Source organism: Papaver somniferum, chromosome 3, assembly GCF_003573695.1.
Source record: "Papaver somniferum cultivar HN1 chromosome 3, ASM357369v1, whole genome shotgun sequence".
In the NCBI taxonomy this organism is placed as follows: domain Eukaryota; kingdom Viridiplantae; phylum Streptophyta; class Magnoliopsida; order Ranunculales; family Papaveraceae; genus Papaver; species Papaver somniferum.
This window is the reverse complement of record NC_039360.1, coordinates 18,325,526-18,339,732: the sequence shown is the minus strand read 5'-3', so window position 1 is coordinate 18,339,732 and position 14,207 is coordinate 18,325,526. Positions and strand designations below refer to the sequence as shown.

At 37.4% G+C, this 14,207-nt stretch overlaps 1 protein-coding gene across 1 annotated transcript; it reads left to right on the top strand.

Annotated features, from left to right (window-relative positions):
• Window positions 1–6,034: 6,034 nt before the first annotated feature.
• On the top strand, window positions 6,035–11,463 carry LOC113355424 (eukaryotic translation initiation factor 2 subunit alpha homolog). The gene is made up of 7 exons (XM_026598280.1): window positions 6,035–6,555; window positions 9,576–9,632; window positions 9,719–9,805; window positions 9,895–10,041; window positions 10,190–10,294; window positions 10,855–10,953; window positions 11,085–11,463. The coding sequence occupies exons 1-7, from the start codon at window positions 6,172–6,174 to the stop codon at window positions 11,232–11,234; spliced, it is 1,029 nt and encodes a 342-aa protein (XP_026454065.1). The 5' UTR covers window positions 6,035–6,171; the 3' UTR covers window positions 11,235–11,463.
• The last annotated feature ends 2,744 nt before the right edge of the window (window positions 11,464–14,207 follow it).

Genomic DNA, 14,207 nt, shown 5'->3' with positions numbered 1-14,207 from the left:
ATGATGAATTATGTTAAAGGAGAAAAGATGTTGTTAAATACTCTAAGTTGTGTTTCTGGCATTTGTTTGGGTGTGATTGAAAATCTAGTCACACCCAGCTTTTCAAATGTACCTAGATTTTCACGCCTCTGGCATAGTTAAAGGTATAAGATATTGTTCCCTGAGTCAAATTAGGAGTTGAACCAATTTAGAAAACTTGTGGTGGAATCAAATTTACCATGATTGCGTCCAAAAATCTTGTTCTAGACAGAGTCTGCAGCGGAATAGTTCAAAAAAAGATGAGTTATAGTTTCATCTCCACTATAGCAAAACTTGCAGATAAAGTCAATATACTGAAAGATTCTAACAGTTTTAGATCAAGGGCTAAGGAGTGAGTGTTCTCATTTAATATGAATGAGTATCACTGGATTTGCTCAAATTATGTGCTACTATGGAGTGAGAATACTCACTCATTCACCAATAATTAATCTGTTCTATAATGAACAAATCGAACAACAGATGAATCGGAAAGATGTAACTCTGATTCGAAAACCAGCCTAAGAACAAAGTTCTTGATAATTCAATAATTGCTTGAGAATATACATCCTCCCCTTCCTACACCATTAATAGGGTCTTACTAACAAATAGAAAGCAATCCACACACGACACGTGTTGGAGATCTAATGGCTAAAGAAAATAAAAGAGAAGGAAGGATAGAGGCACCCATAACATGGATAAGTAAAACCCTTTTCTTATTAAGCTACCACATGACAATACCTACTCCTCCAGATTGACCTTGTCCTCAAGGGAAAAAGTAGGAAAATGAGCTTCAATGTTGGACAAGTCCTCCCAGGTGGCTTCCTCTGCAGAGGCATTGGACCAGTGAATCAATACCTGTGGAATAGTGAGGTCCCCTTTGGAAACTGATCTATAAGCCAGAGCTGAAATATGAGTGAAAATAATTTGGCCCTCATGATCTACTAATGGTAGAGTTGGAGAAGGAGTGTGAGTAGACCCAATCCTCAATTTCAGTTGTGACACATGAAAAACAGGGTGTACTCTTGCTTTTGGGGGAAGCTGCAACTTGTAAGCCAATGGACCAACTTTGGCAATGACAAGGAAAGTGCCATAGTACTTAGTTGAGATTTTAAAAAAATTTCGAAGAGAGATAGAGGCTTGCCTGTAGGGTTGTAACTTGAGATAAACTAAATCCCCCACTTCAAAAGACCTCTCAGTCCTCTTTTGGTCAGCAAAGAACTTCATTCTGGCTTGGGAAACTGACAAGGAGTCCTTGAGAATGTCTAGCATTGTACATCTTTGTTTAAGATATTCCTCCACTGCAGCTACAGATGTAGTAATGGTGGTTGGAAAAGCCAAGTGAGGAGCATCATAACCATAGAAAGCTTTAAAAGGGGACATCTTGATGCTGGTATGGTAGCTAGTATTGTACCACCATTTTGCAAGTGCCAGCCATTGGGACCATTTTTTTGGTTGAAAACATGTCATACATCTGAGGTAGTTCTCCACACAAGCATTGACCCTCTCTGTTTGGCCATCTATCTGATGGAGATATGCAGTACTCAATTTGAGAGAAGTGCCCAAATGGTGAAAGATATCTTGCCAGAAGTTACTAGTGAATATTTTGTCTCTGTCGGAGATGATGGAAGCAGGCAAGCCATGTAGTCTGAAGATACTATGAAGGAATTCTTTAGCTACTGAGACTGCAGTGTAATGGTGTTTGAGAGCAATGAAATGGTTGTATGTCTATTAACCACTACTAGAATAACATCCTTGTGGTCACTCTGGGGAAGACCCTCAATGAAATCCATGGATATATGCTGCCAAGCTTGATCAGAGATTGTTAGTGGCTGCAACAGACCAACAGGGAGAGTGTCCTCATGTTTATTCCTCTGACATACATCACAAGATGTGATCATGGAGATTATATCTTGCTGTATTTTTGGACAGAAAAAATGTAGTTTATCTCTTTTGTAGGTGGCTTGGATTCCAGAGTGGCCTCTAATGGCCGATGAATGCAAGGAGTATAAAATAGAAGATTTAACATTGCTACAATGCCAATATATAGTATGGACTTGTACCTGATTAGCTCATCAATGTAGGTATAGTTGGGCATGGTAGAGGGTGAGTGCAGCAGCTGAGAGATCAATTGTTAGGCCTTTGAATCATTAACATAGCTACTAATGACTTCCTGCATCCAGATAGGTTTTGAGAGTGTGATGACCTGAAGGGAATTCTCTAAAGGTGTTCTCCTTGAGAAAGCATAAACCACCTTGTTATAAATCCCTTTTTTGTATTGGATATCATAATTAAAGCCTAGTAACTTCATCAGCCATTTTTGTTGCAGTCATGTGGTGATTCTCTGTTCTAGAAAGAATTTTAAGCTCTCATGATCAGTCTTGATGGTAAAATGATGTCCTTGTAGATAATGTCTCCACTTAGTGACTGCTGACCCCAATGCCATAAGTTCTTTTACATAAGTTGATAACCCCATAGCCTTGAGACCCAATGGCTTACTATGAAAAGCAATTTGTCTGCCATCTTGCATCAACACTGCCCCAATTCCATTATCAGAAGCATCTGAATTTCTTGGAGAAATCTGGAAATGCCATAATAGGAGTAGAAGTTATTGCCACCTTAAATTTGTTGAAATCCTCTTCAGCAGCAGGAGACCATTGAATAGCATTCTTCTTTAGGAGTTCAGTTGGTGGCTTGCTGATGTTGCCATATCCCTTGACAAATTTTCTGTAGTAGCAAGTTAAACCCAAAAACCCTCTTAATGCCTTGATAGTTGTTAGATTTGGCCGAAGTCATGCAGCTTATCTTGGCAGGGTCAGCAACAACACCTTTAGATGTGATAATGTGGCCTAAATATTCCAATTCAGATTGTGCAAAACAGCATTTGGATAGCTTGGCATGTAATTGATGTTATCTCAACACAGAGAGCACTTATTAGAGATGAACCAAATGAGACTCCATCTCAGGACTATAAACAAGTATATCATCAAAAAAGACCAAGACAAATTTCCATAGAAATGGCTTGAAAATCTCATTCATGAGTGCCTGAAATGTGGCAGGGGCATTGGTGAGGCCAAAAGGCATAACAAGAAACTCATAGTGACCTTGGTGTGATCTGAATGATGTTTTGGGTATATCAGGTGGAAACAGTCTGATTTGGTGGTACCCTGATCTGAGGTCAATTTTGGTGAAAATTCCAGATCCATGTAACTCATCCAGCATCTCATCAATTATAGGAATTAGAAACTTGTCCTTAATGGTAATATCATTTAATCTTCTATAATCAACACAAAATCTCCAGCTATTGTCCTTCTTCTTGACTAATAAAATTGGAGAAGCAAATGGACTATGGATTGGCTGGATGATGCCTTGTTGCAACGTATCTTGAACTAATTCCTCAATAACACTCTTTTGCACATAAGGGCATTTATAAGGTCTTTGATTGACTGGTGTGGAATTGGGTTGCAGAGGAATAGTGTGATCAAGACTTCTGTGAGGTGGTAATGTAGTGGGTGTTGCAAAAACGTCTTGAAATTCTTGTAGTAATGAAGTAATTTCAGGAGAATGTGATACAGTAGTGGGTGTGTCTGAACAGAAAATAGTTGAGCACAAACACCATGAGTGTTGTTTTGAAAGAATTTGTGGATACCTTTGTTGCTGATATGTTTAAGACTAGGAGGTTTTGAAGTACCAGTAAGAGTAATCTCAACACCCTGATGCAAAAAGGAAACACTCAAAGTAGAGAAGTTAAATGTTACATTACCAAATTGCCTTACCCAGTCAGCACCAAGTACTATATCACAACCACCTAAGGAAAGTATTCGCAGGTCAATAGAGAAGGTGTGTCCTTGCATTGACCGTTGTAGTGACTTGCAGATGCCAGAGCTGAAAGTATGGTCCCCATTTTCTACTGTAACTGTCATCTGAGTAGTAGGAGTAGTTGGGAAGTGTAGTTGCTCAATTAGTACAGAGATAGGTGAATCTGAAGAATACCAAGGACTCTAATAGTGTCACCTCTGCTAGTACCAGTAAGAGCATTAAGTGAAATTTCCATGTCACTCTCAATTGGTGAATCAGTCTCCTCTCCATGGAATGTGTCATCTTCAGAAGTAGCCTCAGCATTGTCTCCCTCTACAACTATCCAAAATAGTTGTTGTGTTTTGCAAATATGACTCTGTCTATACACCTTATCACAATTTTAGCACAAAACCTGTGCCTTTCTAATTTTGAGTTGCTCAGAAGTGAGTCTCTTAATGGGAGTGTGGGTGGGTGTTGGTTTAGGCAGCAGTTGTGGTGGTTTAGTATTTGTTGGGGGGAGGGTGAGCGGTTTAGGAGTAACATTAGATGGATAAGGTGGTTTTCCTAAGGAAAGTAAATTTGAAAAAAAAAATTGAGGTGTATTTTGAAGGTTTTTGTTGGTGGAGTAAGGATTGCTCTTGCAGCCTAGCTAGAGTAAAAGCTCGCATGAGTGTAGTAGGGTGAAACATTAGGACATTATGTTGTATCTCTTCCTTAAGAGCCCCAATAAAACTCATTACATAGTAGATCTCTAGGAACTCAGGATGTAGGCTCATCATTAAAGATCTAGCAACTTCAAACTCATCGAAAAATTCATCCATTGTGGTGGTATTAGCTAGTTTATTGAACATACCAACAACATTATCATTCGAGGGATTTTCAAAACGCAAACAAGCCTATTCTGCTAATTCAAACCAACATAGAATATATTTATAAGTTTGTAAGTTAGAAATCCACCTCTCAGCTTTATCGTCCATGTGCATCGTTGCCATCTGCACTTTTTGAGTTTCTTCTCTAATGTTGTGGAGAAGAAAAAACCGGTTGCACTTCTGAATCCATCCCTTTGGATTAGTTCCATCGAATCTCGAAAAATATATCTTTGGAAACCTATTGCAGTTATTGAAACTAAGATTCTCATAGAGATGCTGAACCACTGGTTGAGTACTACCCTCTCCCGCAACATCATTCGATTCTCCATTGTTATTTTCCTTGTTTTTGAGATTCTATAGTTGAAGAAGTACCTGATTGAGTTGTTCTTTCATTTCTGAAACATCCTGATTCATCTTATCCATCTGAATTTGTTGCTTCTTCTGTGTATCCTGTAGATCTTTAGTAGCAGCTCCCTGTCCTCCCATGGTAACAGGATCGATCGGCTCTGATACCAATTGTTCTATAATGAACAAATTGAACAACATATGAATTGGAAATATGTAACTCTGATTCGAAAACCATCCTAAGAACAAAGTTCTTGATAATTCAATAATTGCTTGAGAACATACAGCCGCCCTTTCCTACACCATCAATAGGGTCTTACTAACAAACAGAAATCAATCCACACACGACACGTGTCGGAGATCTAATGGCTAAAGAAAATAAAAGATAAGGAAGGATAGAGGCACCCATAATATGGATAAGTACAACCCTTTTCTTATTAAGCTACCACATGACATAATCATACACTCATTGGAACTAATGAGTGAGCGAAATGGGAGACTAAACGGCTGATTTTCAGCCGTTTGGGGAAAAAAACGTTAAGCGGCTGAAATCTACCTCTCAAACCTATTTTTAGAGTTTTATTAATATAAAACTCTTAGATGTGGGACCGAGTTAAAAAAAAAACTGTGACTAGGCATATATTCAGCCGCTTGGAGAGAAAAGATCTCTCCAACTGGATAAACATTAGCCGCTTAGTCTGTTTATTTGTGACATCCATGGTCACAAAAGCACTCTTTCACTCGATCCTCGCTCAATTAGGCAGTGATGAGTGTTAAAAACGCTCATTCCATAACCCTTGTTCTTTCCATCAACGAAAATCTCAGACCCGATTTCGCTCCGAACAAAGAACACGCCGCGTTTTACTGGGTCCGAGTTCGTTGGGAAGCAGGTTCAGAGGCTTCAGAGTTGTCATGGATCCGGTTTGGGCCGATCCCATGGGTGAAAATTTCGCATTTTGAGTCCACCCAAAACAACCAACTCACACTAAGATATCCATGGTCCGCAGAAATCCCCCACTATCAAAACCCTCATTTCTGAAAACCCTTGCCCTAAAAGAAAACCCGATCCCCTTCTTCCCCAATCTCCTCCAATCTCCAAAATCAACCAGAAACCAGGGTTTCAATCTCGTCCCAAACTCAAATCATGGCGTCGAACACTCCAAATCTGGAGTGTAGAATGTACGAAGCAAGGTATCCAGAAGTAGATATGGCAGTAATGATTCAAGTGAAGAACATAGCAGATATGGGTGCGTATGTTTCCCTTCTTGAATACAATAACATCGAAGGTATGATTCTGTTCAGTGAGCTTTCACGAAGACGTATTCGAAGTGTTAGTAGTTTGATTAAAGTTGGTAGACAAGAACCAGTCATGGTGCTTAGGGTTGATAAAGATAAAGGTTATATTGATTTGAGTAAAAGAAGAGTTGCTGAAGAAGATATTGCTACTTGTGAAGAAAGATATAATAAGAGTAAACTTGTTCATTCTATTATGAGGCATGTTGCTGAGACTATGCAGCTCGATTTGGAGGTATAATTACAAAATTTTCTCTAATTTTTCTCATTTTTTTTGGGTTTTCATTTTGTTATTTTTGTTTGATTGATATTGTTGGTTGTTAGAAGTATATTAGGTGGACAATTTTTGTTAGGGTTTGGATAAGGAATTGTTGCTTGCATAGATAAATGCTAGGCTTGGAGAAATGGACTGAGGTGTTTATATGTTGGCATCTTCGTAGATGTGGATGCTGACACTGCTACTTATTCTGTAATCCATGTCTATGTTATGAGTAAGTGTGAAATGTGACACTTGAACATGCTTTACCCTTAATTCAGCTGCTCCGTGAAGTGCAGAAATGACTACTTCAAGTTCTGTTAGTGTTCATTCAAGATGGCATTGGTTTTTGAGCTTAGGTTTTCAAGTTGCTTGGTGTACTAGTTGCACAAATTTTGTCAGGGTTTGGATAAGGAATTGTTACTTGCCTAGATAATGCTAAGGTTAGAGATGGTGGCTGCTATTTTTATTGGTTGGCTTTACACTTCGCAGTTGTTATATTAGTTGCATTATAGGCTGGCCTCTGCATAGTTGTTGATGCTGGCACTGTTACTTAGTATGTAAACCATGTTTATGTAACAGAGGAAGTGTGAAATGTGTGATTACTTGAACATGATTTACCCTTAATTCCTCTGCTCCATGAAGTGTGCAAAGACTACTCCGAAGTACTTTTAGTGCTAATTTAAGATGGCATCCATTGATTTTTGAACTTAAAGTTTCCTGTTGTGTGGTGTACTAGTTGCACGAAATTTGTTTGGGTTCGGACAATGAGTTGTTACTTGCATAGATAATGCTAGCCTCGGTTACTCGGATACTTCTAGGGAGTCCCCATATTGTATGCACACAGCCACGTGCAGGGACACACCATAAATACGTCTATTACATTAAAGATTATTATTTAAATTGTAAAGTAGTCTAGGACTAATCATATACATTAGACGTGGCCAGTTCATGATCTTTTGTATGACATTTTGTAAGTGGTATACACAAAAATCTAATTAAACTTCCATTATATGATAAAATTGACAGTATTTTCATGTATACCGCTTTGTCCCCAAATCAAGGTTTTAGAATTGCCCGTATTGGACACATGGAGATGTCTCCAAATTGGACACCTGTGGCTGAAGGTGTGCAACCCATCGCCAGGGGTTAGAGAAGGGGACTGCTGTGTTTATTTTTTGGCTATACACTTCGTTGTTGTGGATGCTGGCACTTTTACTTAGTCCGTAATCCATGTCTATTGTAAGAGGAAGTGTGAAATGTGTGATTACCTGAGCATGATTTTCCCTTAATTGCGCTGCTCCATGAAGTGCGGAAAAGACTACTTGAAGTACCGTTTGCACATATTTTGTTACGGTTCGGATAAGGAATTGTTACTTGCATAAAATTGCCTGGGTTAGAGAAGGGATCTGCTTTGTCAATCGGGCAAGGAATTGTTACTTTCCTAGATAATGCTTGGGGATTCAAGAAGGGGACTGCTATGTTTTATTGGTTGGCTTTACGCTTCGTAATTATGGATGCTGGCCCATTTGCTTAATCCGTAATTTATGTCTATCTTACGTGGAAGTGTGAAATGTATGATTATTTTAAGAACTGTAGCATTAATTCAGGATGGCATTGATGCTGGAACTTGAGTTTTTAAGTTATGTGGTGTAGTGCCTGTGGGTGCTGGTCCTTCTATTTTGACCTTGCAATTCATGTGTATGTTGAGGTGTATTACTTGCACAAATCATGCTAGGGTTTAGATAAGGAATTATTACTTGCACAGAGAAGGCTAGAGTTGGAAAGCGTGACTGTTTTACCCTTCGTAGTGAACTATGTTGATGCTGGTACTGTAATCCATGTCTGTGTTATGAGGAAGTGTGAAATGTGTGGTTGCTTGAACATGTTTTATCCTTAATTCTGCTGCACCATGAAGTGCAGAAATGACTACTTGAAGTACTGTGAGTATTAATCCAGGACGGCATTGATTCTTGAACTTGAATTTCAAGTTGTGTGGTGTATTGTTTGTGGCTGCTGGTCCTTTTTATGTTACTTTTGTAATCCCTGTCCATGTTAAGAGGTATATTACTTGCACAAATCATGTTAGGGTTTAGATTAGGAATTTCACTTGCACAGGTAAGGTTAGAGTTGGAGAGCGTGACTGTTTTACCCTTCATAGTTGATACAATGTGGATGATGGCACTTTAGCTTATTCTTTAATTTGCGTCTATGTTATGAGGAAGTGCAAAATGTGTGATTACTTGAACATTTCTGTACCCTTAATTTTATTGCTCCGCTAAGTGTAGAAAAGATTACTTGAAGTTCTGTAGTTAATTCAGAATGGAATTGGTTTTTGAACTTGAGTTTCAAGTTGTGTTGTGTAGTGTTTGTGGCACTGGCCCTTTTATTTATTTTGTTAATTCATGTCTATGTTAAGAGGTATTATCGCGACAATGGATGCTCACTTTTGTGATTACATGCTTTATTGGTTAAGATAAACATTTGGATTCAGTCTCACTTACCGGCATGGTAAGTTTTATCTTGTAATAGAAGTATGAATGCTTATGATGCTAGAAATTTAACCAATGCATCATTGATCAGCCAGATGCTTTTGCTAAATTACATTTCCTATAACCTTGTTAATTGTAACATACTAGGATTACTATTTTAGAATGAGTCAATATGACATATTGCTGTAGTTGACGAGAGAACATTAATATGATAGGGTGTTGGTTTTGCCCCTATGAAATGAAGCAATTTCTGGTCTTGAATTTTGGTCATGTGGTAAAGTAACAATGGTGGATGAATAGGGTGTTGGTTGTGACCCGTAATCTGTTCCATATACAGTCTCGTTGCATGGTCATGGGGTTCCGTCACATATATGTACTTTTACTAAAAAAACAAATCAATGTGAGGCGGTTCAATTTACGTTTTATTTTATTTGGCTATCTGGCCATTATATAAGTAATGCATTTGCTGTCATAATGCTAATTTCTGATGATAATTTCCCTTGACAGGATCTGTATATCCATGTTGGCTGGCCTCTATATCGAAAATATGGGCATGCATTTGAGGTAATGCGCTGCGACGAAACTCTCATGTTGGGTCATTACTCTTTATCTACTGCTCTAGTTTAATCTGAAATTTTATTGTTTACTAGGCATTTAAGTTGATCGTGGCTGATCCTGATACTATTCTCGATTCCCTCACACGTGAAGTCAAAGAAGTTGGCCCTGATGGACAAGAGGTAAAGCTGGTTCGCCTGCCTGTAATTTGCTTAATTTCCTTATGGTTGGATTTAAAACTGATAGGGACATTTCAATGTGTTTATAACAGGTTACTAAAGTGGTACCTGCTCTGACAGAGGAGGTTAAAGATGCTTTGATTAAGAACATCAAAAGGCGTATGACTCCACAGCCGATGAAAATTCGTGCAGATATTGAAATGAAATGCTTTCAGTTTGACGGGGTTCTCCACATCAAGGTAATGTTGACATCTTTTCAATTTAGTTATCATTTCCTTGTGATGTTGTTGGCGACACGGTGCTTACTGTTCATAGTTCATGAACTTGGTATGTTATAACTTATAAGATTTTTCAAGATATAAATTGTCTGCTATTATTTATATCCAGGAAGCAATGAGGAAAGCTGAAGCTACTGGTAATGATGACTGTCCAGTTAAGATTAAACTGGTGGCACCTCCTCTCTATGTTCTGACAACTCAGACCCTTGACAAGGTTAGTTTAGACCAATTCAAGTTCAACTATTACTTTTTACATAATTAGGATTTCTAGAATGAGAAAATTCATTTAGTAGACAACTGCTAATAGGAAAACACACACATGTGGTTTAGGAAAATGCAATATGAAAACATTACTAGACCTGTATGCCCAGCATGAATAGTGTGTAGTGAGATGGTTTGCTTATTTTTTTGTCGTACCGTGGAGAAAATTTATGCGTTCATTAGTGGTGAAGATCCTGAATTAGCCCATCCGACTGTTTCATTGATTTTGATTTGCTCTATGTTTTGGCATTTTTGAATTTAGGTCTTTTGTTTGAAAATGAATGTGTTTGATAGTTGAATGTTTTCTGAGTAAAATCTTCATCCAGACTAATTCCATTGTCCCCATGTTAATAAAGTAGTTGTAGTGATTGTGTTGAGTTCCCTCATCGTCTGTTAGTGTGAGCTTCCAAGGGATTTGATTTCCTTCGGTTGGGATGTTTGTCTTTTTCATCCTTGCTGCACCTTTTATCAAGCTTTAGATAAGTTATGGTGTGTTTGTTCTGGTCGACACAGGAGCAAGGGATAAAGGTTCTTGCTAATGCAATCCAAGCTTGCACTGAAGTGATAGATATCCACAAGGGTAAACTGGTAGTAAAGGAGGCACCAAGAGCGGTGAGTATTAACTTTCTTGCCATCGAATTTAAAACCTTGTGCAACATATACATTAAGAGCTACGTAACATGTACTTGTGTAAACACTTTTATCCATTTTAGTATGAATTATGAAACTGATTTTGAATGCAGGTGAGTGAGCGCGATGACAACTTACTTGCTCAGCATATGGCACAGCTTCGTCAATCGAACGAAGATGTAGATGGTGATGATGATAGTGAAGAGGAAGATACAGGGATGGGAGAGATCGATGTTGACGGACCAGTTGGTGTTCACGAGTAAAGCCGGTGTTAACCACCCATTCAAACTCCCTCGTTATTGTTTTGAGAGACTAACTGATAACAAGTGCAGCTGTGCAAAATCAGCTAGCAACATCATTTTAAATGCTGTCTACTTTTACTTGTTTTTCCATTCTCTGATTCTTTTTTTCTTGAATCAACAGTTCTGAAATTTGAACTGATGGGTTGTTTAGTGCCATTAGTGCCAGTAAAAGTTTTGAATTCGTTATCCACACCCGAACAAAAATTTTGCAACTAGTAACCACCACAACTTGGAACTCTTTTTAAGTTCAAAAATCAATGCCAACCTGAATTAGCACTAACAGTACTTCAAGTAGTCTTTTTTGCACTTCATGGGGCAGGGCGATTAAGGGAAAAGTATGTTCAAGTTTTCACACTTCATCATAACCTAGACATGGATTACACCACGTCTACGAAGAGGCCGACCTCTATACACATCAGTCAATTTCTCTAACCTTGGGATTTTCTAGAGTAATTCCTTATAATTTGTGCAACTAAGGGCAAGCCCAATGGGCATATCCAACTATGTTGATTTATTGTGCTAGGCACAAAACTGACTTTGGTGCAATGGGGAAAGAAACCTGTTTTGAGGCATACATTTGCCTAAGTTCGGCCAAAAAGTTACCAGCCAAACCTCTGAGTTATTAGCCGAATCCAGGCAAAATCATAGGTTCGGCTGATAACTTGAGTATGCTTCAAAATATTTGAGTATGCCTCAAAACAGATTTCTGGGAAAAATGTTTCCCCATACAGATTAAGCGGGCCGTAACAATATGTGACTACCGTCCCAAAGTGATCCAACAACAGTCGGATTACAACCGCTATTCCCCTCATAAGTTATTAATCGTTTTCAACTCACACCAAAATTCATTTTTTATTTTTTTTTAAATTTTTCCACTGGAACTTTTCTTGAAATGTCTCATAAGGTTAATTTTTTTCTTTTTGTGAAGCCAAACTTGAGGATGATGTCAATAAAATATATGGTATTTTTTTAAAAAGTTAAAATGGTAAACAGGAAAAAGTTGTGCAAGTTTTAGAAGTTAATCCAGGAAATTTTTCAACCAAAGAAAAGCTCAAGTATTGAAAGTTAACAACTGAAGTTTCAAAAATAAAGGAGAAACAGTTCACGAGCGCTTTGAATGGATCATACAGCAAACGAAGAAAACTAAGAGGCCAAAGATTGTATTAGATTTGTATTGAAGTCATTATTTAGGTTTTTATTATTGTCCAAGTTTATATCTTGTAAAAGAAGTGACAGTAGTTGATGAAAATATTTAGACCTTTTAAGACTTCCCTATAAAGTAACTTAAAACTGAATCAAATCCAGGCACGTAAGATTTTCATTTATCCATGTGACCATAATATTAATTAATTTCATAGCGACAACAACAACATCAAACTAAATCAAACCCAGGCACGTAAAGCTTACATAGTTCATAGAATTCAAAATGCTTAAACTCTCTTATGTTTTCTTCAATTAATTGGGCTTGAGCCGTGATTTTCTGGAAAAAAAACAGATAAAAAATAAGTTAGTTAATATGATTTTAATTAAACTATGATGGAATCATTCATAATAAGGATAAACAAATATTAAGATAGTCGCTCGTTCTTCGTCGGACAGTCCAGGAGTATCATCGGGAATCATCCACAAAACTTATGTATAACGCCTGACATCCTTATTGATAAATGAAAATCTTAGTTTAAGCCTCTTAATGGTTCTTAAATGTTCATTTCGCAATACTACAAACCTCTGACACACCCTTTCCCGTAAATACTGATTGGTCATTTCTCCTTACAATATGTATCTAACATCGAATAAGAGCAATATCTTTTTCCATAGTAAATAGAGCGAGGGCCATTTGGGTACATTACAGAAGCGATTGAAACGGACTGTCTTTAAGGATGTTGAAACAAGCTTCATAAAGAAAAGGTTTTCCATTAGTTTCCTGCCATACATCTAAAGCTATTTGGATCATTTCATCTTCAGTTACATCGTTAACTTTTTCTTGATCAATTTCCCTTACCTGAGCGAGGAATCGCGTGACTGCCTGATTAATTAATTGAAAACGAGTAAACAGTCCATGAGCATCTCGGTGTCCGGTGTTCCCCGTTTTTGAAACGAACACTGTGAAAGTGTTTTTCCAAAAAAGCGTGTGCGACATGGCTTGATTACGCATAAAATTTTATATAGTATGAAAAGAGCAGGATTTACAAATAACTAAATCCTCTTTTGAGTATATTGACCACGAACTCTGGCAGACATGTTTTTGAAATATTTTCATATAGAAGTTTGAAAATGAAAGATCAAGATTGAGGTGAAATCATAAGAATATGTGGGTGTAGAAGGTGTAATTGTGGTGTTCAAATTGATTGAATTTATAGTGTGTGGAATAAGAGTTGTTGGATGGGATTTTCCATTTCCAGCTTAGACTATGCTGCTCGACTTAGTGTGAGAAGAGACTCATTAGTATTTGTATCGACTAAATTTATAACGACTTTATCGTAAAGGTTATATTTTTTCTTATATAAATCGTACACTGCGATCATTATTTTCAAGCACAACTGCATACATTCTCAACCAATACTATGTATTCTAAAAGAAACGTAAACGAAGTACATTAGATATGATAAAATTAAATAAGAAAAATTTATTTTTGTCGTATCTAATGTAGTTTGTTTACTTTTCTAATGTTTATTATTTTTATGGTATCTAATGATACTGATTCTCAGATTCCCAATTTAACAAAACAAATAGGTTTTGCCAAAAAATTATTTTACAGAAAATTTCTATCGCTATCGATATAATTTCTCGTATGAAAAGCATAAGCTATGAAAGGAACTAAATCCTCTTCATGAGAATACTTAGACCACAAACTCTGTTAGACTTTTTTTTTTGGGATTTCTTCCCGATAGATTTTGAGATTGAATGATTAAGATTGAAGTGAAATTATAATAA

Coding starts and splice junctions, on each gene's coding strand:
- LOC113355424 (XM_026598280.1), top strand. CDS start 6,172: ATGGCGTCGAACACTCCAAATCTGGAGTGTAGAATGTACGAAGCAAGG. Junction 9,633..9,718: donor AATATGGGCATGCATTTGAG/GTAATGCGCTGC, acceptor ATTGTTTACTAG/GCATTTAAGTTGATCGTGGC. Junction 10,954..11,084: donor TAAAGGAGGCACCAAGAGCG/GTGAGTATTAAC, acceptor TTTTGAATGCAG/GTGAGTGAGCGCGATGACAA.